Consider the following 23,120-nt stretch of genomic DNA (forward strand, 5'->3'; position numbering starts at 1 on the left):
CTCGAAGATTTTTATTATTCTCATTTGATATTTTTATCATAACACCTTGAAAAATTCAACTTTTATTTGAACTTAAATTATATTTTCCATATACTTAATGACATTTTTAAAATATTTAAACTGATTTTCAATTATTTATAGGCATATCAAATTTTCTTATTTCTGTATTTTTTTTCTTTTATAAATATTGATCATAATTTTTATATTCATTCAAGAAAAGCAATTCACATTGCATGTTTCGAGTAATTTAAAAAATAAATTTCTCGTAAGCTTTATATTCTTATAACAATTTAATAGTATTGAAAATACATAATCAAATATTTTTTATTGAATTTATTTTTTCTTAGAAAAAGATATTTACAATCTATAGGTACAAAAATATAATTTGAATACGAGATCTCAATGAGGTAACCTGAACCATTTAAAATTTACTTAAACGGGAAGATAACCATTTCAACAATATAATAATGATTTCAGTTATTATACTCATACTCATACTTTTTGCCATTTCATCTAATATAGATGTAGTAAATAATAATATATTCACTACACACACAACGAAATTTTTAAAATTTTAAGTTATTTATTATTTGTACCACAAAACCTTTCACACTATTAACGGTATATTTTTATTTACTTAGGTTATAATAGTTATCTATTTGAAATACTATTATAATTATTAATTATTATTTTATAAATTATAATAATGCGTTTATTTTATTTGTTTTGTCGAGAATTATTTCAACCTAATATGTTACTTAAAGAAAAATATATTACTAATAGCATTTAAATGTCATTACAAATATAAATCTCTGAAAAAACGTTTTGCATTATATGCAATACTCTATCATTGGATAAAATCGAGATTAAAATTTAACACATCCTTAATTATATCTACCAACTAAATCATATAGTGAACTCGATACAATCTATAGTATATTCAGCAGAGCGATTTTCATATTTTTAATAACGTATTTAGATTGCTTTCGAATATTTCAGAAATAATCCCTCAATAAAATATCAAACATAAGTAGTAAGTACTTTTGAATATGATTTGAAACAATTTTAAACATAAAATGTTTTACGTGTTTAGTTTTTTGAACACGATTCATAATAATGTCTTGTTATAAATGCTAAAATTGATTGATAAGTAAATAGAACTCACGATAAATATAACATAATAAGTACAAAATTTAATTTAATAAAATACTTTACTTGTCAGATAATATATAATATAAAAAACATTTTAGGTATTAGTATTGAAAACAACATAATATTAAATATTAATTATACCTTATAACTCGATTTTGTTATTTATCAAATTAATGGAAAACATTATACTTATATTTGTAAAGTATTTAAAATATATATGAATTTAAATAGATTAACAACAGTAGGAAAGGTAATTTTTATAGTTGATTTATAACTTTTATCCCCTCATAGCTATACAAATTGGTCAGGGCACTGTTCACAAGATACTCAATACAGTATAGAAACTTTCCTCAAAGGTAACCATTATCAGTGTTTCTGGGCCATTCTTATCAAATTCGTTTCCATTGTGAACCAAACGGGGGTAGCTCCCGAGTTTTTAACACAGACTAATCTGAGAAATATAGTGAGTTAAAAGTTAATCATAATTGATAAACTATACTCTGGACCATTTTCCGATCGTTTAATTAACATAAAGATAAATTTTTTTATGTTACTTTTTAGATTCACGAATTTCTTAATTAAATTATAATATTACAGCCAATTATTGTTAGTTGCTAGACTTATTAGAAACGAAAATTAATTAAGTTATATTTTATATGAATTAAATAGCATTGTTCCTAATACAATAGTACATAACGGTATACATTTAATACAATTTATTATTATATTAGTGATGGCAATCACTGATCATTAATTATATTATTTAGAACGAAATATTTAAACATTTCAAATATGATAATTAACACTAAACAACAACTAAGCCTTTAAATTTATATTAAATCTTACAATTAATTTAAACATTTTTTATCATTATAGTTGTTAATCCTTGATAAAAACTTTAAAAACTAAACAAATTTGTATTGTCTCAAATGTGTGATTGCTAATAAAATTCGAAACCTAACTCAAATTTATTTTATTGGAAAATTCTCAGATGAAAATTTCTTTTAAAAGAATTTAATTATTAATACTCAACATTAAAATTTTATATTTTTAAATTAATAAATAAGTAAAATTATGAAGTAGTAAATAGTAAATTTTTAACCTTATAAAAAATGTAGACTCGACAAATATAATATGATTGAAACATGTCGAATCAATCGTATGAATAATAATTTAGAATTGTTAGTTAAAAAAAATACACTAATAAAACAGATATGGTTAAAATAAAATAATTACATTATTTTAATATTTATAGAATGCTAATTTACCAGTTAACATAGTTCCGGGAAACATTAAATAACCTTTTTTACATTTCAATATTTTTTATACAAATTGAATTTTAATAGTTAATTAATATAATTTTATCAACATTCTGTATTTGTTTATTTTATGGTTTCTTTTATTGGAAAGTTTAATTAAGTCATACATGAATGAATTGAAAAATCATTCATAGAGTCAAAAATTAATTTATTTCATCGGCTTGAATTTAATATATTGAAATAAAAATGCTAGTCTCAACTTTCCAATTAATGTTTAAGTTGTGTTCATAATCTAGATAGCAGATATTGATATTATTTTGAAGGATATTCTTAAAATAAATTTTTTTTTAAATTAATATATTATAAAGATTAAGTATAAATTATACTTATTAGTTATTAGTTATTACATAGGTACATATATTTTATTTTACAACAGTTATTTGTTATAGTTTAAAGTTTTAGATTTGTTCATCAGATATTTACAAAAATGTAATGGTATTAGCTTGTAGCGTTATTGTATTTATATACTTTTATTGAAAATGTACTGAATAATTTTCGAATATAATGAAATATAACGTACATATATGGAAATAATTTTTTAAATTATTACATTTTGAGACTTAAAAATAAAATAACTTCCGTTATTTATAGTGAATAATAATTTTAAACAGTGATAAACTCATACAATATAAACGAGAACAGTGTAAGACAAATATAAAATACAAGTTACATTTTATAAATTTAAGTTAAAAATTAATTTGAAATATTCATTGTCGTTTATCTTTTTAATGTTTTTACTGTGATAAATGTGTGTATAGTGTATACACACATAGTGTGATGGCTGTATCCATCAAATTCATTTAAAACTAAATAAAATATATTTATTTACTTTATTTAATAAATTTTGTATCATGAATTAGTTATTAACTACTAAGAGATACTTTTTTAATTCGTATTTATTAGTTTTATATATTTTTCAAAAATGTTTGATCAAATACTATGAAATATAAAATAATATATTATTATTAAACTATATATGATGCCGACGTTTACTATTAATATTGTTTATATACATATACAATACATTTTATGACTAGTCAGACTAATTATTTTGATTTTGTAATCTGTATTTCTGTTTGTTCGAGTGCTAGACTATAAATATTTTTTTGTTTATACGAGTTTTTTTAAATTAATTAATAATTGTGGTTTTTCAAAGACTATAAAAAAACTACGACTTTTTAATAACTAACTGCTAAATTAGTTGAATAAAATATTTATAATATAGATCATTGTTATACAACATTGCTTTATCACAGATTTATAGCAATAATATTTGATCAGTTACCACAACATATAGTATTATCTCATTTCCGTGAAATAATAAGCCATAAAATATTCTTTTATTCTATATCTAATGTTTAGGACCAACATTTTTAGTAAGCTTTACTTATATATGAAACATTAATATTACATTGAAATTAATGGAACTAATTACATACAGTTCTAGAAAATATTACATGTACCTACGATATACACAAAATACTGTTAATACCATTTAAAATGGACCGTATCTGGAATGAATATAATAATTTAATAAATTAATATCGATATAATACTTATAAAAAACTAAATAACCTTAAAGAAATTGTTATGAACTCCCAATATATACCTGTATTTATTTTCTAATTATTTTTACAGCTTATGTTAATATTAAATCAAGTCTAATTTATGTTTGTTTTTTGTAACATATTGTATATTATTATATATTGCTTAAGCCTTAAATTGGCGTTTAAACAAATAATAATATATTATTATATATTTACGTATAATAACAATATAAAATCTTCTAATTTAAATTAAATATCATTTTTATTTTATTTTTTGTTCCATATCACTTAGAATAGAACATTATTTTTGTTTACAAATTAATTGCATATTATATCTATTAATAAGATTTGCCTATTTTTAATAGTTATAATTTACAATTTTTTTATTATTTAAATGTATACCATATTGTATCTACGTATGAAACGGACTGCAAATCAATCATTATAAATTAGATCTAAGAGTATTACAAATATGAATTAGGTTCCCATTTGAATAACACCAATGATTCCCTATTATAATTATATAAATAATTTAAAATGAATGAAATGGCTTATATTTTTAATTTAATTTTGTTAAAGAAAACAACATGTTATCTAAGTTGTAAAAATAATGATTAAGTATGACGTTCAATTTGAATAGGTTAAATATTAAAAATATATGTTACAGTTTTATACTGATGAAATAAATCAATAATATTAATATAACTACTAAATCTAAATAAAACTATAATAGTAACTAATGAGTAATGATTGTTGGATAATTTATTATAAGCAAATCGCAAACATATTATTTGATTTTATATTTTCAAATCTAGGTACATCAAACAAAAATTAAATGATAAAAATGAATTAAATTTATATCTGATGTTTATAATTCTATTGATTTAAAAGCTGTTTTCATTTAATCAAGTAAAAATGAATCGAAACATTTCATGTAAAATTAAATAAATTGTACTTAAATTCATATACTGATATACCTATTATTCATTTCTAACAATGCATAATTAATTTTAGATTATAAGTTAGAGAATTAAACACATATTAAATAAATTCAATTAAAAATTATTTTCCAATATTATTTTGAACAAAAACAAGAAATTAATTAATAAATAAAAATTTAGTGACTTGGGTACTAAAAATTATTAATTAGGTATCTTTTTATTTAATTGTGGAGGCTTAAAAGTCGTATTTTGTGTACATGTATACAAATATAATTAATAATATTATTTTTATAAATATTAAAATATTATTATTTTATTTCTTTAATTGTTACAGCTTTGGTTATTATATGTCTAACTATTATATTACGAATACCTAAATCATAAAACTAAATATACCTCATGTAAATATATACTCAATATAATTATTAATTACGTTTAATAGTTATGAGCCAAATCTATTAAAAAAAAATTAACAAAAATCTACGTATATTACTTTACAAATATATTGTTTGCACGGACCATGAGTATAAATATTGTAATTTGATTCCAAAACAATTTAAAACCGAGCATCGTGATACACGTGTAATGAACGTGAAATATGTTAAATCTTCGCGTAGTTTGCTATATATGAATGTGTTTTTCAATTACTATGCATTTTAACAATGTTTACATTTCAGAATGGATTGATAATGAAGTCTGTGTGCCTACATGTCAGTTACTATACCTTCACCATCCTTTTATCATGTAAGTAGTCTGTCATAGTATAATCTATATAAATTATTATTTCCATACTAATGAGATCCAAACTGAACGGGATAACTAGACTAGCCTAACGTTAATTACTTTAAACATTAATCAATATTCTGCGGTGGAATTTCCACGGTTGCAGTTTTATTGACAGGAAATTACCCACAGTAAATTTCTTTGGGACCTCATCAACGTCTGAACATCCTTTTTCAATCCAAAAGTCGTTTCTGTCGACCAACATAGTACAATCAATTAAGAAACATCACAAATCGCTATAGATGGTTTTAGACATCAACAAATTCTAACAATTTAACGTCTTACATTCATAATATTCTTATTTCGTTCAAAAATACAATTTATATTTATAAAATAATGTATTTACAGTATGTCAGGCAAATAACGAATTAATAGGACCAGCATTTCGTCTAGTACCACCATTCAACGTCCAGTTTTCCAACGATACTGGTATCAAAATCGATTGTACTGCATTTGGGAATCCTACTCCACAAGTACAATGGTACTTAGGTATGATTGTGTCATATCCAAACAATATTTGTTATTAATTGTATAAAATTGTATACATTTCAGAGGACGGAACAAGGGTTATGACAATACCAAAAATCAGAGTAGTACATCAGAACGGTAGTTTAATATTTCTTAGTTTTGGCCCAAGTTCTTACATGCACGATGTACACAGTGCACAATACAGATGTAAAGCTAGTAATGCAGTTGGTCAAATCATAAGTGGAGCAGTTCATATTAATGCTGGTATGATCATAAAGTTATTTTTTTAAATTATTCATTATTACTGTACATTTTGATGCCTCTAAAGTTAGGAATTATTTTAATAAAAATAAACTTAAATTTTAGTCATGAATCAAAATTATGATGTTCAAGTTTATGCCGAGTATGTCAGTATTGGAAATACTGCGCTATTGCGATGCCATGTTTCTGCACATGCTTCTAACTATGTAATGGTAACGTCGTGGACACAGGATGATATAATTCACTTTTATCCTAATGTTGATTCTGGTGGAAAATATTTGGTACTAGGAAATGGCGATTTATATATTAACAATGTTGATTCTAGCGATGGATTTAAAAGTTATACTTGTAGAACTGTGCATAAGTTAACTGGTGAAACCAAAGCTAGTTCGTTTCCTGGACATATCACTGTGAATGGTAATTTAATATTTTTTTTTTTAACGTTTTTATCGATACTTATTAAAAGTTATTTCAGACCCTACTGAAAACCAACGACCAAGAGTTGTTGTGGAAACCGATAGTAGAAAACAAGTTAAAGTGGGAGAAGATCTTATACTATCTTGTTTATCTCAAGGATTCCCTATACCAACTTATAGATGGTATAGGGAAAATGGAGACGTACTTAAAGCCTTAGCGCATGATCCACGTTTATCAGTACCCATTCCTGGTCTTCTCAAAATCGAAAAAATTCGTTTAGATGATGATGGAAAATATGTTTGCATATCAAATAATAGTGTTGGCGAAGAAACAGTTCATCATACCGTTTTTGTCACTGGTAAACTACATTTTTTTTTATAAATCATACTAAAAAAATTAATTGGAGTTAATTTTTTTAAGAACCCCTTTCAGTGAATATACTACCACAAAAAGTAGTTGGTTCCTCACTCTTAGATCCTACAAAGTCAGTTCAGTTTGTATGTACAGTAAATGGGCATCCAATCAATAGAATAATGTGGTATAAAAATGGACAACCCTTAATGCAATTAAATGGTAGAGTGCGTGTGACATCATCACTACATAAGCAAGTATTGATGTTATCACCATTGAATAAAGATGATCAAGGAATGTACCAATGTTTTGGAACAAATGATTGGGATATGGCTCATGATAATACTCAATTACTACTTGGAGGTAAATAAAATAAATAAGATATGATAAAATTTCATTTCATTTGAATCGTGAATTAATAGATATTGGACCTGAACTTGTATATTGGTTTACCGAGCAAACTTTACAACCGGGGCCTTCTTTATCATTAAAATGCGTAGCATCAGGAAACCCTCTTCCACAGTTCACTTGGACTTTAGATGGATTTCCAATACCAGAATCGAATAGAATTTTGGTGGGCCAGTATGTTACTGCACATGATGATGTTATCGCCCATGTTAACATATCTTCATTGAAAGTGGAAGATGGTGGAGAGTACACATGTACAGCACATAATGAAATCGCACATGTTTCACATTCTTCCAGGATAAATGTTTACGGAGTTCCTTTCGTAAGGGAAATGCCAAGTGTTCATGTTGTAGCTGGAAAACAGCTTATAGTTAAGTGTCCTGTAGCAGGTTATCCGATTGAATCAATTAATTGGGAACGGGGTAAGGAATAAAGTAGAAAATAATTTTAAATTGTCAATTATATTTTTATTTTAATATTTATTTTTAGACGGATTAACATTACCAGTTAATCTCCGTCAAAAAGTTTACAGTAATGGAACTCTAACAATAGAACAAGTTCAACGGCAAACTGATGCTGGTACTTATACTTGTCAAGCAAAAAATCATCACGGTCATTCTTCAAGGAGAGATGTCGAAATTCAAGTTTTAAGTATTAATTATATCACACAGTTCAATTTTATATAAACTCACTGTTTTTATGATTAATTTTTCAGTTCGGCCGAAAATTTTACCAATTCCCCCCATGACTAATCTTTTAGCTGAAGGTATGCGTGCAGCAATTTCATGTCAAATTGTCGAAGGTGACCTTCCTGTAATGTTTACTTGGACAAAAGATGGGGATGGAGTAAACAATGGCTTAGGAGTGGGAACAGCTACAAGAAATCATGATGAGTATTCGTCATCGTTAATTATAGATCGCATTACTGCTGAACATGCAGGAAACTATACGTGTATAGCAACAAATTTAGCAGGAGAAGAGAAATTTACCGTACCCCTAACAGTTAACGGTAAAAAATATAAATTCAAATTGTATTTAAAAGGCATTTTATTTAAAATACATAACGATTAATGGGTTTAGTTCCTCCAAAATGGACAGTTGAACCTGAAGACACCAATGTGGTTATGGGCTATCCATGCATGTTACATTGTCAGGCAGAAGGTTATCCTACGCCGATGGTAGTTTGGAAGAAATCGTTTGGTAGATATTTTACATTATTTTAGTATTATAATTTATTCTTATTTATCATAATTAGTGAAATTTAAATGTATTTTATTAAAAGAAAATTAAATTCTCAATTATTATTTTGGGTGTTTAGTAAGAAATTTTATTTAGTAACACCTATCTTGTTAAGTATAGTCTGATCAGTGCCGGCGCTAGGTTTTTCGCTGCCCTATGCTAATTACTGAATTACCTATAATATGCCGCCCTTATATAATTTATATATTTTTATTTATATACAATGCCGCCCCTAAAATTCTAAAAAAATTGCCGCCCTGTGCATGCCTTCCGCCGGCATTGAGTCTGATATTTCGACAATAATGGTCCTACGACGACTAAGCGTAAAATGTATCAATACCTACATTAATTTGAACACTTGTGAAAAATAGAATAGACTATAATAATATTATTGTGAAGTTATAAGAAATTAAAAAAAAATAATCATAATTGGTCATTCATCCAAAATAAAATATAATATAATTATAAAAGTAAATTTACTTATACTACTAAAAGAACAACGAATACGTATTTTTACCATTTTATGTTGTATATTTTATTTATACGTACATACTCCATATATTAATTTGATTAGGTTTTGCGAATCTATCATGAGCCGTATACATTAATTATAGAATATCAACAATACACTTTTTAAAATCTATAATATACTACCTATGTATACTAGAAATGAGTATTATTTTAATCATACACGAAATATATTATTGGTAGCAGGAGTAAGTAAAACAAGAGATAATTTATATTTATTTTTATTCAAATCAACAAAGGCAACATAATATGATCAAAGAGAACTTACTCGTATAATATAATACATGAGTAAACTACACTTCTATTTAAGCAAGCGCGTAGAGAGAAGGAGTCTTATATCAGACATATCAGATATTAAAAACATTAAAAAAAAAACGAAACAAATTAAGTTATTTAAATATTAAAAAATGTAGGAAAGATAACAACATAATGACAAACATAACATTTAATTATACGAGTATGATGAGCTTATAGACAAACATCAGCAGAACCGAATACAATAAACTTTATCTAGTATTGTCAAAATATCTAGCTACACTATATGTTGTAGAATATAGCCTTGTACGTTTAATTCTAAAATTGAATAACATATTTTTTTATTTTATATTTTAGGTGATTCAATTGATGAATATAAGGACTTTTTATACGAACCCAATGTAAATTTCTTTAGAAACGGAACTTTAGAGTTTTTGCATACTAGTAAGGCTAATGAAGGGAAGTATATGTGTGAAGCAAAAAATGATATTAGTCCTGGACTGAGCAAAGTCATACAATTAAAAATAAATGGTAAAATCAAATTTTTACTTTCTTAAGACATATATACATATGATACGAATATGTATCATAATAATACGTAAAATCACGTTTTACAAAGTTTTCTTTTTTCATATACTTAGCTCCAGTAAAGTTTATACAAAAAACTAAGCAAATTCAAGTTAAACTTAATGATGATGCTCATATACAGTGTATTGCTGTGGGAGATAAGCCATTACAAATATCTTGGAAAGGATCTACTAATATGCCAATTTTAAAGGACATAGATCGAAGGTGAATGCATTTATATACATTAATTATTAGTGATTTATACAAAACATTTTGAATTTAACACATACATCAAAGTTGAATAATTGCATTGTTTAATTTCAAATTAGAACTAAATTTAATTATTTATTTTTAAGAAAAAAAAAAGAACCATACAATCGTAACTTAAAATAATTATATTCAATAGAATAATGTAACCGTTATATAGGCCGTTATTAACCAAAATAATGAATGAAACCCGAATTCAAATAAGACTTGAATATAGTTTAGATCTAGAACTAGTAATATATTAAAATCATAACTGGCAGCTTTAATATATTATATCTATATAATTCATAAAAATATATCGAGTGATACGTGCATTCTTATCTATTAAAATAATATATTACAACTTTTAATAATGGTTTATTCGTTCATCTATTACTTACAGCTACATCTAATAATTATCAGATGCAGGTAGATGTAATTAACTATATACATTCATTATTTTAAATTTATTTTACATTGCAATGCAATTTTTATATTAAATCTCTAAAAAAATTAATATCATTTTGTTTTCTTTAAATAATACCCTAAAAATAATAGTAATTTTATAAAACCAAAATAAAAGGAATTAAATCTCTATAGACAATCATAGTATTTCTTTATTTATAACCAAAACCCGCACTAGTTGTTTTTGTTACGAGCCCAGCTGAAATTATTCTTAGATGATAAAAACCATAACTAATGTTGATTATATCGAATGATTCAAAAATAATTTATTCTAAGATAGAATTAAGTTAACTTTTTAGTGTCATAAATATTAGTTTATACTTAATAATTCTATATCTTCTAAATGACATTATAAATTATAAATTTTGAAAAAATTATGGCTTAATAATTTAATGTCTAAAAAAAAAAAATACGATTTAAAAAATATATAACGTTCACATTTTTCAACTACTATTTGAAATAAAAATACTTATGATTTGATTTATTTTTGGGGGGGTTGTCTCCAGGTTTACTATAAGAGAACAAACTAAAGATAATGGAATAATGTCAGAGCTTGGAATATCACCTGTATATAGACATGATACAGGGTTTTTTAAATGTACCGGAAGTAATTTTTACGGACAAGATGAGAACTCGATCGAATTGATAGTGCAGGGTATGTGATTCATATTAGTTGTAAATAAAAATAGTTTTGTTTAGTTTATATTAACAATAATTTCAACAGAGACGCCTGAAAGTCCAAAAGATATTAGAATTTTGAATCAACAAAGTCGGTCAATGGAAATAACATGGAATCAACCATACGACGGAAACAGTGTTATATTAAATTATATTGTTCAATACAAATTAGTTGCATGTAAGTTATTTGTTTAGGATATTTTCAAAATAGACATAAAAAATCTTTATTTTATCAGCTTTATGGATAGCAGACCCAGCAAAAGTAATTATTGCTGGTACTCAAACCATTACAACCATCGAGGGATTAACACCCGCAACGTCTTACCATATTCGAGTTATTGCAGAAAATGCCATTGGATTAAGTGAGCCCAGTGATGAAGCACAAGCTTTTACGCAAGAAGAAGGTAACTTTAAATTTTTATTACATGTTTATATTTAATTACTTTGTAAAGTTATTGCACCTGTTAAACTAAAATCAATGACCAAGACTATAGAGTAATATATCAATAAAAATTTAATAAACGTACGTACTTATACTTTATTTTCTTGTGATTCAAAATTAATGATTGTATGAAACTATTAAACTTGACTTTATTTTCCCTAAATTATCAGATTTTGGAATAATACTAGGTATTTAAGATTGGTACGATACTACGAATATTTAATTTTAAGATATTTTAATTCTTCGTGAAATCAGCATATAATATAATAAAATCAAACTATCCTTAAATACGAAGAATCTTTTTTTTCAATTAAAGTGCACTGTGTATAGTTTATTTTGTATGCTCAAAACAATTTATGATATTGATATAGGCCGTAGTAAATTCTTGTATTCAAGTATTTCGTTAATAAGACCATAATCAAGCAGTGGATTAGCAATATTATGACAGTGACTAACGCAGATGAAGAAACGATTCTCAAACTTTACCAAATCGTAGCATATTATTTTTTGTATAAATAGAAGACAGTGGAAATCTGTATTCAGTTAAAGACAATATTTAACTAGAGAAAACATTTGTGGGAGTTGAAGTTCTGGCAAAAACGCTTAATGAAACCAATTACACAAAACGCCTTACGTAGATTAAAATCGATAAATTGTCAACAATTTACTAGAGGGACGTCAACCTTATTTTTTTTATTTTATGTAATCGTAAAAGGGGCTCGTCTAAGCAGCAATAAAATCTTAATACATCAGGTGTAAGATAAAAAAACTTAACCTTGCACATTTGCACTTCTTTATATGAAGATATAATCAGACAGTTTTATACCAATTAGTAAATTTAACCAATACGTGGTGACAAGCTTAACAATCATCCTATGATAATATCTTATAAAAATCTTGGAATTATTAGCAGAGGTCAGACGAAAGTCTATACGAATAAATTGTGAGATATACAACAATACTAAAAATATTAAAATGGTAATGGACCCGAGTGACTTCCTAGAGGAACTTCAGATAACACCCGAATTGATGCTTAAATTCTATTAAAAAGATTTATGAATTAACAACGATTAAACAAGTAAAGAGATTTAATCTATGATAGGAGTGGCTCACCAACACCTAGTCGATTAAGAATGTAAGATAACATGGTATATTTAATTTAACGTTTTAGAAAAGTCTGTATAAATAATACATCAACCTATTGTGTCAAGTCAAATCAACTTAATATAAAGACAAGATAAGTCAACAATACTAGTAACCATTGAGTGCCCAGGCAAGAATCTGTGTTGATCAACTGAGACAATCGTCAACCTTTCTATGGATTTGAGTTCAATCAACTCCAGTATCTTTCCTAGCAATAGGAATCCTGAAATAGGCCGATAGTTACTAATATTGGCTGGATTGCCTGGTTTCAAAATTGGCGTAATGCGAATACATTTTCATGTAGAAGGGAAAATACCTTCCGTTAATAATTTGAAAATTTTTATTGATTTGGGCGGTGATTGAGTCGAGACACCGATACAGAAAACATGGCTATATCAACATGGACTAGATCAACAAATGATTGATAGTGCAACTGAAGTTGAATAGATAACCTCTTCTGTGAGACAAGAGTATACGAAGTAAGAAACAAAAATTAAGAGGCTGTATAGGTATATTATAATTGAACATGGAGATAACATTTAGTTCAACATAGATAGAAAAAAAATAGATAGCGAATAGATAAGTTACATTATTTTCAGTAGCCTTCGGATCACCTAGATAAATTTCTTTACAGGATCCAATAGCTACCTACCTAGTCGAGTGTGGATGAAATTATAAAATTATTGGGATTTTCTATGTAGCTAGTTTTGGATGGATGAATTGTATATGATTTTTACATAGACGTCTGAACTCAAATTAAAATCGCACACGTGATCGTTGTATCCATTAGTACCATGTGAAATTTCATATGGTTTATTAGCTTATTTTATTGTAAATAAAAGCTCCTTTAATGCTTTTGAGACCCGAAGTAGATACATTGATGCAAGATATTTGCTCAACAAAACCCGTCAATGTGTTGTTTCATTGAGTTTTTTTGTAGAAAATTAATTGATTTTTAGTAATTAAAAGAGGCAAGACATTGTCCCAGTCAATCGATCTTAAGTCATAACTCATAAATAATATTCATATAATCGGCTCATTTTAAATCACGAAATAAATGTTGGGTTTCTAATAAGAGAATAACTAAAGAAAGCGGATAAGAAATGGAAAATAGAGGGTGATACGTGTTACAAGAAATACGCGTAGGAGCATGAGTAAACGAATTTATTATTAGAAATCACGAAATCGAGAAGAAATTAATTACAATTATGAACAATATTATTTTGATCAAAATTGAGTAGGCCTAGCCTAACTAGTATTGGTCCCCCACTAATCAAATTCTGTTGGTGAGATGACTACTATGACATATTTTTTCCATATAACATATTTTAACGTAAGATAAATATTTTTAAAAGTTAATATATTAAGATATATAAAAGAAAAGTATTATTAACAAAATTGAGTAATAGTTATATAATTTTAAAACCAAGTAACATGCATCTCATTTTTTTTTCTATTAAAAATAGAATTATATAGATACTAAGTACCATTAACTGGAAATAATAAAAAGATGAATATAAGGAATGAGGATAAGGAAAAACAAAAAATTAAAAAATATAAAAATATATATTCAATTACAATTTGCGAATTCAATTAATTTACATATTATTTAAACTGTTAAATTAGTTCCCAGTATGGCACCTCAAAATATTCGTGCTGAAGCTAAAAGCAAAACAGAACTTTCAATAATGTGGGAACCACCTCCGTCAGAGTCTTGTAATGGAATTTTAATTGGATATCACGTTGGATACTTATCGACGGACGATAAACAAAATCCTACATCACAAACGGTACCACACAGCCGTTACATCATAAAAACAGTTAACATTAATGCTCAATATAGCGAAGACTTTATCATAAATGGTCTAACACCGTATACGACGTATTCAATCGTTGTACAAGCTTTTAATAGCAAAGGTGCTGGACCATTTTCTAAGCCTATTACGGTGCAAACTGACGAAGGAAGTGAGTATTTTAATTTTGGTCAAATGTTAAGTACCTAATATCATAATATAATGTATGGAGGTTATTATTTATAATTATCATAATATTCGATCAGTACCAACAATGCCACCCGAAAAACCGACATGTAGATCTTTAACATCACAAAGCATTCAAGTATCGTGGGATTTACCACTGCCTGCGGGTCGCAATGGTAAAATACAAGGTTTTAAAGTATCGTATCAACCAGCAGAAGACTGGTATGGTAAGTTTATTTATCACAATTATATATACATGTATATATATTAAATTATTTATTCATACAGTTGTTACACAACATATTATGTGGAATTATTTTCTAGAAAAAAATGAATTTGAAACGAAAATTACTACTATACAATACACGACAATTCAAGCTTTATTGAAATATACAAATTATAGCATATCAGTATTTGCATTTACAAGTAAAGGGGATGGAGTTCAAAGTGATCCAATTTACTGCAAAACTGAAGAAGACAGTAATGCGATCATTGTTTTTTTCAGTTATCGGTTTACACACAAAACTCATTGTGTTATGTTTGTATTTTAGCTCCTTCGGTACCAGCAGATATCAAAGCAGTAATAAGCTCTATAAAAACCATTGTTGTATCTTGGCTTCCACCAGTTCGTTCAAATGGGAGACTTACCGGTTATATTTTATACATATCAATTTTAAGCGGTCACAAAGATGTAAGTCTTATATTATATTAATTTTATAAATTGTTCTAATGACTTTAATATAATTTTATAGTCAAAACCGATAAAAAAAATACTTAGTCCGTCCATTGAAGTTTTCGAAGCATCAAGAATCATTGATAGCGCAAAATACCAGTTTTGGGTTAAAGCATTGACTAAAGTTGGGGAAGGCGAGAGCACTAGAACCATTACCGTACTACCTACGATTAAAATCCCCGCTCAGATAGTATCGTTCAGTCAAGTTTTGATTATGCGATGGAAGAAAAACGTAACATTAAGTTGTAAAAGAGTAGGTTTACCGTATCCTCAACCAATATGGACAAAAGGTGGACGATCAATCATTTCGAGTGGAAGATATCAGGTTACATATCACACATTTTATTATGATTTATTTTGATATTAATATTAAGGTATCTTATAATACTCACATTTAGGGTATATTAGGTTAGGTTAAGTAATTGTATTCTGTAAACATAAAAATAAAAAGCAATATTGCTTGATATAATATGTTTCTTATAATGTGTTCTTTGCTTATACTCCATTATGCAAAATTTTCAATCAATGATACGATTCAAATAACTAATTATTTTATTTTTAAACAAATATAGTTTTAATTCATTTGAAAAATGTATTCCTCGATATATTTAAAAGAAACTAAATGTTTATGTTCTCGTATTATCTAATAACTATTTTTAATAATAATTTTTGTGGAAACATATACCAAACATCGATTAAGAAGTATGCAAAACAAATTTGAATATTATTTTTAAAATTATAACAATTATATTAACGATAAAATATCTTAATTTATAACTATTACTAATGAAAACATTATTACAAAATAATTTATTTATTCTTTCGTGCTATTGTGATATGGTAGGTATAATGGACATGCATATTTTTTTTAATTTCCCGATTTTAAATTAACCGTTCCTCACTTTAGATAAACAAAGATGGGTCGTTGGTTATACACGATGTACAACATTCAGATCGAGGAAACTATACGTGTGCTGTGGAGAATACACACGGGAAAGATGAAATTTCATACGCTATTCATGTTAGAGGTAAACCTATAAATAAAAAATAATTATTATAAAAATATAATTGTTTATATCTAAATTATTATAGTACCACCGTCACCTCCGAAGTTAATTGTATTTTTAGAAGAAACTGATAGTTTACAACTGAAGTGGACGGATACAGCTGAACCAGACATACCAATACTAGGTAAGTTTATATAATATTTAATTTATTAATCAAGTGTGATTTATTAATTAAGTCAATTAAGATAAATTTAAAAATGTAATAAATTAATTTAATTACAGGCTATATAATCAATTTTAAACGTGAACATGGTGATTGGGAAGAAATTCATATTGATGCAAAGACACATTTTCATACATTACAAAAATTACTTTGTGGCACAAGATATCAATTGTATATTACAGCGTACAACAAAATTGGAACGGGTCTACCATGTGACATTTTAACATCATATACTAAAGGCTCCGGTATTTATTTATTCATATATTTTATGCAAATGACAGTTGACGAAATTATATAAGATAATAATATAACAACTAATGTGATAATATGTATTTAAATACATAAGTGAAAAGTTAATAGGTAACTATATAGCAGGGGTGGCCAGCGAGAAGAGACTCGCGAGTCACCAAATGTATTCATAAATATGGAAGAGCCAAAATGTAAAAAAAAAAAAGGTTATGTATTATAAAATACATAAATTCATATAAAAAAATTTGTTTGTAAAATGTTACGATAAGATGCGAACCGAAAAAGTCTATGTGGCGAGCCGAATGTGGCTCGCGAAACGCGGTTTGGCCACCCCTGTTATATAGCAAGGGTAGGTTAAGCAAACAATGGCATAATTTAATTGGCATTACGATTAGGACTGTGGCTTGGAGGCTGTAAAGAACACATAGCTATTAGCTATGTGCTATGGTTACAGTTGTTGTTTTAAAACTGTAGTACTCCTTTTTACATTTTAGTATTTAATGCATCTGAGAACTTTTAGAACCTGTACTACCATAGCGTAATGGATTGTAAGGTCTTTAATTTGAGTTACATGAGCAAATGAAGAGTTATTCTTAGAAATAGTTTTATTAAAAATAATATGTGATTTAATTTAACTCATCTAGATTTAGAATAAGTTCCAAGTGATCTATCAAGGTAAAAACTAGAAAGTATATTTAATTTATCTTGAAGTATAGCATAATTAGTCACCTTTGGACTTTTTCATCAAAAAGAAGAAATATTTCCTTATTAAGTTATTGAGTTTGATAAATTATATAAAAAAAAAAAAGAGAACAGTAAAGAACTTAGATACCTGCCTTTAATGTGTATTCAAGAAAATGTAATTTAGTAAAATTCAACACCGTCTACTTTTACAAATATTGTTCTGCCTTGATGCTTGAATTATTGAATAAGAAGTTAATAGTTAAGAGTTTCAAATACTTTTTTAAGAAACCATGATTTTGATGTATCTTACTATCTTTGATAATCAGATTCAATTTATAAGAAGAAAACACCATTAGTGACAGATTAATTTAAATATAAATACATGTTTTATAGACTTAAATCTATGTTGTTCATTGATTATAACACGATTAAAGCTAAACTTGATTCTGAAGTAAATTATAGACTCAAGTATTTTAACAATGAGTGAGATTATGGATGTAGGTCCATACTTTGTGAAGTTCGAATTATCAAAAGATTTAAAAACAGGTGGTAAATAAAAAATCTTTAAAACGTTAGAGAATGTACATTCATTAAGAAATTACCTGAGCAACAAAAATAACGGGAAATTTATAGACAAGATTAGATTAGTGAAGAAGTAAAAAATAAAATGTGCAGGAATGGAATCTAGACCTTAGGAAATTTTAGTATTCATAATAGATAACCCACATAGAATATCTGCAGAAGAAAATAAACAATTAAAAAGAAGATAAAAGGAAAAGAAGAATAGAAAATATGTATTAGGAACTGATTCGGAAATGTATTATATTGCAAATACAACTTAAATAAATAAAAACGGTTAACCATTTTTCATTATTGTAAAGTGACCGAATTAATTAGGTGTTTTGACTTTTACATCATTAAAATACTTTAAACTACTACTTTAATTACTACTAACATGAGGTTTGATACAAAACCTGTGTCTTTCTAAATAAATAGGAAAAATTTGAAATACATGTAAATAATTTAAACTAAAAATATTATTAGCACACAAACAGTTGGAACAATTAAAAAATAACAATCGTCAATGCCCAATAACAAAATTATAACAATACATACATTTTTACTTCTACAGTGCCTATCCCACCTGAATCACCAACTGAAGCAATAACATATAATAGCTCAACAGTAACAGCCTGGTTTGATCTATGGGGAAGTGGAGGATGTGATATATTATATTATACAATCGAATGGAAACAACAAATATCTGAAGAGTGGATCTCAAGTGATGGCAGTAAACCTGTAGTTCCAAAAGAACGTATGTATACTGTTGAAGGTCTTGAACCAGCAACTAAATATCAATTGAAAGTCATTGCACATAATAATATCGGTTCATCATATGCATTGTACAACTTCACCACTCTCACAATTGATGGAGGTATTTTTGAATATCATATTAAAATTTAAAAAAATTGGACAATCTTATTTCATGTATTTTTACAGCGACTGTTATACCGTTTGATTTATATACTGAAATAGCACCAGAAGAAGCTTCAGTATTTACATCAATCACAACTGCAATATCTTTGATAATAGCATTAGTCGTTGTATCATCGATCGCAGCATTTACATACTATTATAAAGTCATGAGTAAGTACTTTTCAAACTTAATATTATGTAACCAAAATTTTTGAAATTTAATTTTTAATCAGAACGCTCAGACGAAGAATCGGTTAGAGATCAAAGTCAACGGAGCCGTGATCAACGATATTCAGTCAGGGGACAATCGCAACAAACCTTAAGTTGTGATTCAGTAACATTTAAAACCGATTCAACTGGTAATATTTTTTACCGTGATTAATGTCATTATAAGATAATTAAAAAACATTTTAATTATTTTTTTAAAGAATACATGGATGAAATTTGTCCGTACGCAACATTTGAACTTGCCAAACAACCACAAGGTGAAAGTACATTTAGTGGTAATATTTACAGTGGACCATACCATTCAGTAAGAGGTTCATTTGTTTATCATCAACCTAAAGCGTCAACGTCCGAACAATATAATTTTGTTCAAGTAAACAAAATGTTACATTTGATAAATTATAACAATAAATCAACATTTACTAAACAATTAAAGATTTAAAAAATAATTTATCTGAAACAATTTTGTTTTAGAGGAAGGAACCTGAGTATACAAAAGTCCGCCAAAAAGGAAGAAAACTTAGAGATCCTCATTCCGAAAGTCAAGGTGATAAATAATTAAAAACATAATATTCCTACATAATAATTGTAGTTCTTTTTACATTTTTTATGCACGTGTCAAAAACTATTTTAATTTGAGTAGTTTCTATTAATTTAGTACTAAATAAGGTGAATTTTAAACTATATATGACTAGTAGTTTAATATGGTTAAAAAATAAAAATTAAGGACGGGTCTGTTTCAGAATCAGACAATTTAGGTAGTACAGATTCTGAAGTAAAGCGGATTTTAACACTTCACCTGCCTATTTCAGAGTATGACACTCACGGTAGTGACTCTGACAATGGTGAAACAAGACGAAATCAATCAGCAAGTCAAGAACTTGTTTCATTTAGACATCGAATGAGTAGAGGTAAATTAATAATATTGTTCCTTAAAGTGTTTTAATGTTATATATTTATAATGAGTTTATATTAAAGAAGTGAGTAACGAAGGCACCAGCTCTTCGTCAGAGAATTCTATAGCAGAAGTCAGAAAACCTTCTATAGTTCCTCCTCTTCGAAAACCTAAATCCAAAAGTCAAGTATTTACAAAAAGATCACTGAAAAGCAACAGTGGTTTTTCAAGTCATAATGATGATATTAATTTTAGGTATGGGTTGTAAGTTTTTCATTCATTTTCAATGGATTATAATACACATTTTGGGTTTTAGCGAACGTTTAAATCCTCCGGCTAGATTTTCAGACTCCAGACCAATGCGACAAAACGAGGGAAATGAATATGAACGTCGTCCAAAAATATCATCGCATCAACGAAGATCACCAAGAAGACTTACACAAGAGACTTCATTCCAAATAGATGTCTAGTCAATTTAAATACAGTATACAGTGCAACATTAATTTATATGTATTTGACTAAAACAATTTTTAATTCCTACATTTTATACTCTTGTTTATTGTAAGACTCAAAATATAATATTTTTTACTTTAATACCCAATAAGTTTTATACCTCTTATCAAAGAAACTTAACTTAAATTGAAATTTAATATATTTCACAGATATTTTGATCTATATTAACATAGATTAAATTAATTATTTATATTACCGTTTTAAAAACTATTTTATAGTTTAAGAATAATTATATAATTTTTAATTAATTATAAATCTATTAACATCTCTATAATTTGCTCAAAAAAATTAAAAATCTACTACCTTAAGTTTCTATTATTAGAAACAACTACAACATATGTTTTGAGTTCTTCTTTACTGTAAAAATATTTTTAATGTTAATTCTAGTCAAAACTAAAGATCATATTATCAATTATCATAATATTTTCCATCAAAAAAATATATTGTTTATTAGTGCCATCAAAATTAAATCATGGGATAATTAAAGTAATATCAATTTACATACCTATCTATATTTATATAATAAAATAAGGAACTAAAAATAGTTTATATTAAATAAACCCTATAAAGTATATCTTAAAGATTTATTTCAATGAGATGTTATGATTTTAATGGATTGTTAACCAAAAAGTTAGCTTAAAATGGTACTATTATGTACTACAATGCATAAAAATAAATATAAAATATTTGTTTAGTCATTAATGTGTTTAACTAGTCATAAATAATATACCTATAATAAAATATCCATAGTTCAACTACCTACCTATTCATTTTAATTACTTTTACAATTTTGTCAATGCATCTTTTATAGGTACTTATAAAAAATTTTTGTGTGAGTACTTACAATATAATAATACATATACAGATATAGTACAATATAAAATCATTTTTTTTTTCTAATATTTATTAATATGTTTATGCTGGTACTTTTAAGCGAAAATAAAATAGTTTTAGAGGTAGAAAATAAAATTAAATAGTAAATTGTTAATTTGTTTTGTTAAAAAAATAAAACAATGAACTAACAAAGTGCAGTTATCATAATGTGAATTTATCTGTCTACCTATATTATATTATACGATAGGTAAGAAATTCAATAAATGTGTATTTCATAAATATTTTAACTTAACTGGTACTTAAAACTTAAACATATTATTTTTAGAATTTAACTGTTTCCAAATATGGTATGAATGTTATTTGGATTTAACAATTTTTATAACTATAAAGTATAAATATTATTTAGTATATTTATACACTATGATAATATTATATAATAATATACTAAATCATTTACTTTTATTGTTTAACTTTAGTACTTACTACTTAGGTGAATTCCATCAATATTATTTCCAGTTAAAAATTATAATGTTATTAAAATGTTAATTATGTATATTATGTTGTTGTAATTTTTTATTTTATAATGACGTTTGTATTAATAGAAAAATGGTTTATGTAGAAAACTTTAATAAAATGTTCTGATTTTTTAAACATTTTTGTATAAAATAAAGTCGGTAAAATATAATAAAAAGGAATTTTTCATCAGTGATCAAACACTAAACACTTAACCACAATTTCATTTATTCTGTATTTCTGTGGTTGATCTATTCAAAATCCAATATTACAATTACATAGGTAAATAGGTTTTACGCTTACCATTGAGTAACTTAACCAGGGTTGCCAACTATTCAGCTTAGAAAATTGGGACTTCCCAGAACATTTTCTTCTGATTATAATAATAATAATTTATGGAATAACACCATAACATATTATTATAATTATTAATTAATATAACACAACTCACAAGTATTGATGTATTAGTATTTAGTGTATTACGTATATACTTGCCGACTATAATACTATATAATACCTATGTAGGTATATTATACTTCATCAACATAAATTGTGTAATAAACTAATAAATATTAAACG

The 23,120-nt window shown here is 26.2% G+C and overlaps 1 protein-coding gene and 1 long non-coding RNA gene across 16 annotated transcripts in view; one reads left to right on the top strand and one right to left on the bottom strand.

Moving 5' to 3' along the window:
- Nucleotides 1-22,205, top strand: part of LOC114127891 (cell adhesion molecule Dscam2) — a 69,633-nt gene extending 47,428 nt beyond the window's left edge. For 3 of the 7 annotated variants that reach the window (XM_050203014.1, XM_050203015.1, XM_027992248.2), the window contains 31 exons: nucleotides 5,637-5,703; nucleotides 6,091-6,231; nucleotides 6,295-6,474; nucleotides 6,577-6,888; nucleotides 6,947-7,246; nucleotides 7,309-7,602; nucleotides 7,662-8,069; nucleotides 8,137-8,298; nucleotides 8,363-8,656; nucleotides 8,728-8,847; nucleotides 10,027-10,200; nucleotides 10,311-10,461; nucleotides 11,454-11,602; nucleotides 11,672-11,803; nucleotides 11,862-12,029; nucleotides 14,837-15,175; nucleotides 15,270-15,416; nucleotides 15,514-15,669; nucleotides 15,741-15,880; nucleotides 15,942-16,247; nucleotides 16,830-16,950; nucleotides 17,015-17,113; nucleotides 17,212-17,397; nucleotides 19,218-19,520; nucleotides 19,586-19,732; nucleotides 19,795-19,920; nucleotides 19,990-20,159; nucleotides 20,261-20,333; nucleotides 20,530-20,697; nucleotides 20,765-20,936; nucleotides 20,998-22,205. In XM_050203014.1, coding sequence (XP_050058971.1) covers nucleotides 5,649-5,703; nucleotides 6,091-6,231; nucleotides 6,295-6,474; nucleotides 6,577-6,888; nucleotides 6,947-7,246; nucleotides 7,309-7,602; nucleotides 7,662-8,069; nucleotides 8,137-8,298; nucleotides 8,363-8,656; nucleotides 8,728-8,847; nucleotides 10,027-10,200; nucleotides 10,311-10,461; nucleotides 11,454-11,602; nucleotides 11,672-11,803; nucleotides 11,862-12,029; nucleotides 14,837-15,175; nucleotides 15,270-15,416; nucleotides 15,514-15,669; nucleotides 15,741-15,880; nucleotides 15,942-16,247; nucleotides 16,830-16,950; nucleotides 17,015-17,113; nucleotides 17,212-17,397; nucleotides 19,218-19,520; nucleotides 19,586-19,732; nucleotides 19,795-19,920; nucleotides 19,990-20,159; nucleotides 20,261-20,333; nucleotides 20,530-20,697; nucleotides 20,765-20,936; nucleotides 20,998-21,151 — 5,847 coding nt within the window. In that variant the 5' untranslated portion in view covers nucleotides 5,637-5,648 and the 3' untranslated portion in view covers nucleotides 21,152-22,205. Of the gene's footprint in view, nucleotides 1-5,606; nucleotides 5,704-6,090; nucleotides 6,232-6,294; nucleotides 6,475-6,576; nucleotides 6,889-6,946; nucleotides 7,247-7,308; nucleotides 7,603-7,661; nucleotides 8,070-8,136; nucleotides 8,299-8,362; nucleotides 8,657-8,727; nucleotides 8,848-10,026; nucleotides 10,201-10,310; nucleotides 10,462-11,453; nucleotides 11,603-11,671; nucleotides 11,804-11,861; nucleotides 12,030-14,836; nucleotides 15,176-15,269; nucleotides 15,417-15,513; nucleotides 15,670-15,740; nucleotides 15,881-15,941; nucleotides 16,248-16,829; nucleotides 16,951-17,014; nucleotides 17,114-17,211; nucleotides 17,398-19,217; nucleotides 19,521-19,585; nucleotides 19,733-19,794; nucleotides 19,921-19,989; nucleotides 20,160-20,260; nucleotides 20,334-20,529; nucleotides 20,698-20,764; nucleotides 20,937-20,997 lie in introns of those variants that run through there. The other 4 variants (XM_050203016.1, XM_050203017.1, XM_050203018.1 and 1 more) reach the window with 4 other exon arrangements.
- The window catches only part of LOC114127909 (uncharacterized), a 74,146-nt gene extending 51,338 nt beyond the window's left edge, over nucleotides 1-22,808 (bottom strand). For 3 of the 9 annotated variants that reach the window (XR_007604833.1, XR_007604834.1, XR_007604835.1), the window contains exon 1: nucleotides 22,512-22,807. This is a non-coding gene — a long non-coding RNA (uncharacterized LOC114127909). Of the gene's footprint in view, nucleotides 1-22,511 lie in introns of all 9 variants that reach the window. The other 6 variants (XR_007604830.1, XR_007604832.1, XR_007604831.1 and 3 more) reach the window with 4 other exon arrangements.
- Nucleotides 22,809-23,120: the final 312 nt, after the last annotated feature.

The sequence above is a fragment of the Aphis gossypii genome, chromosome 3 (genome assembly GCF_020184175.1).
Source record: "Aphis gossypii isolate Hap1 chromosome 3, ASM2018417v2, whole genome shotgun sequence".
Taxonomy (NCBI): Eukaryota; Metazoa; Arthropoda; class Insecta; order Hemiptera; family Aphididae; genus Aphis; species Aphis gossypii.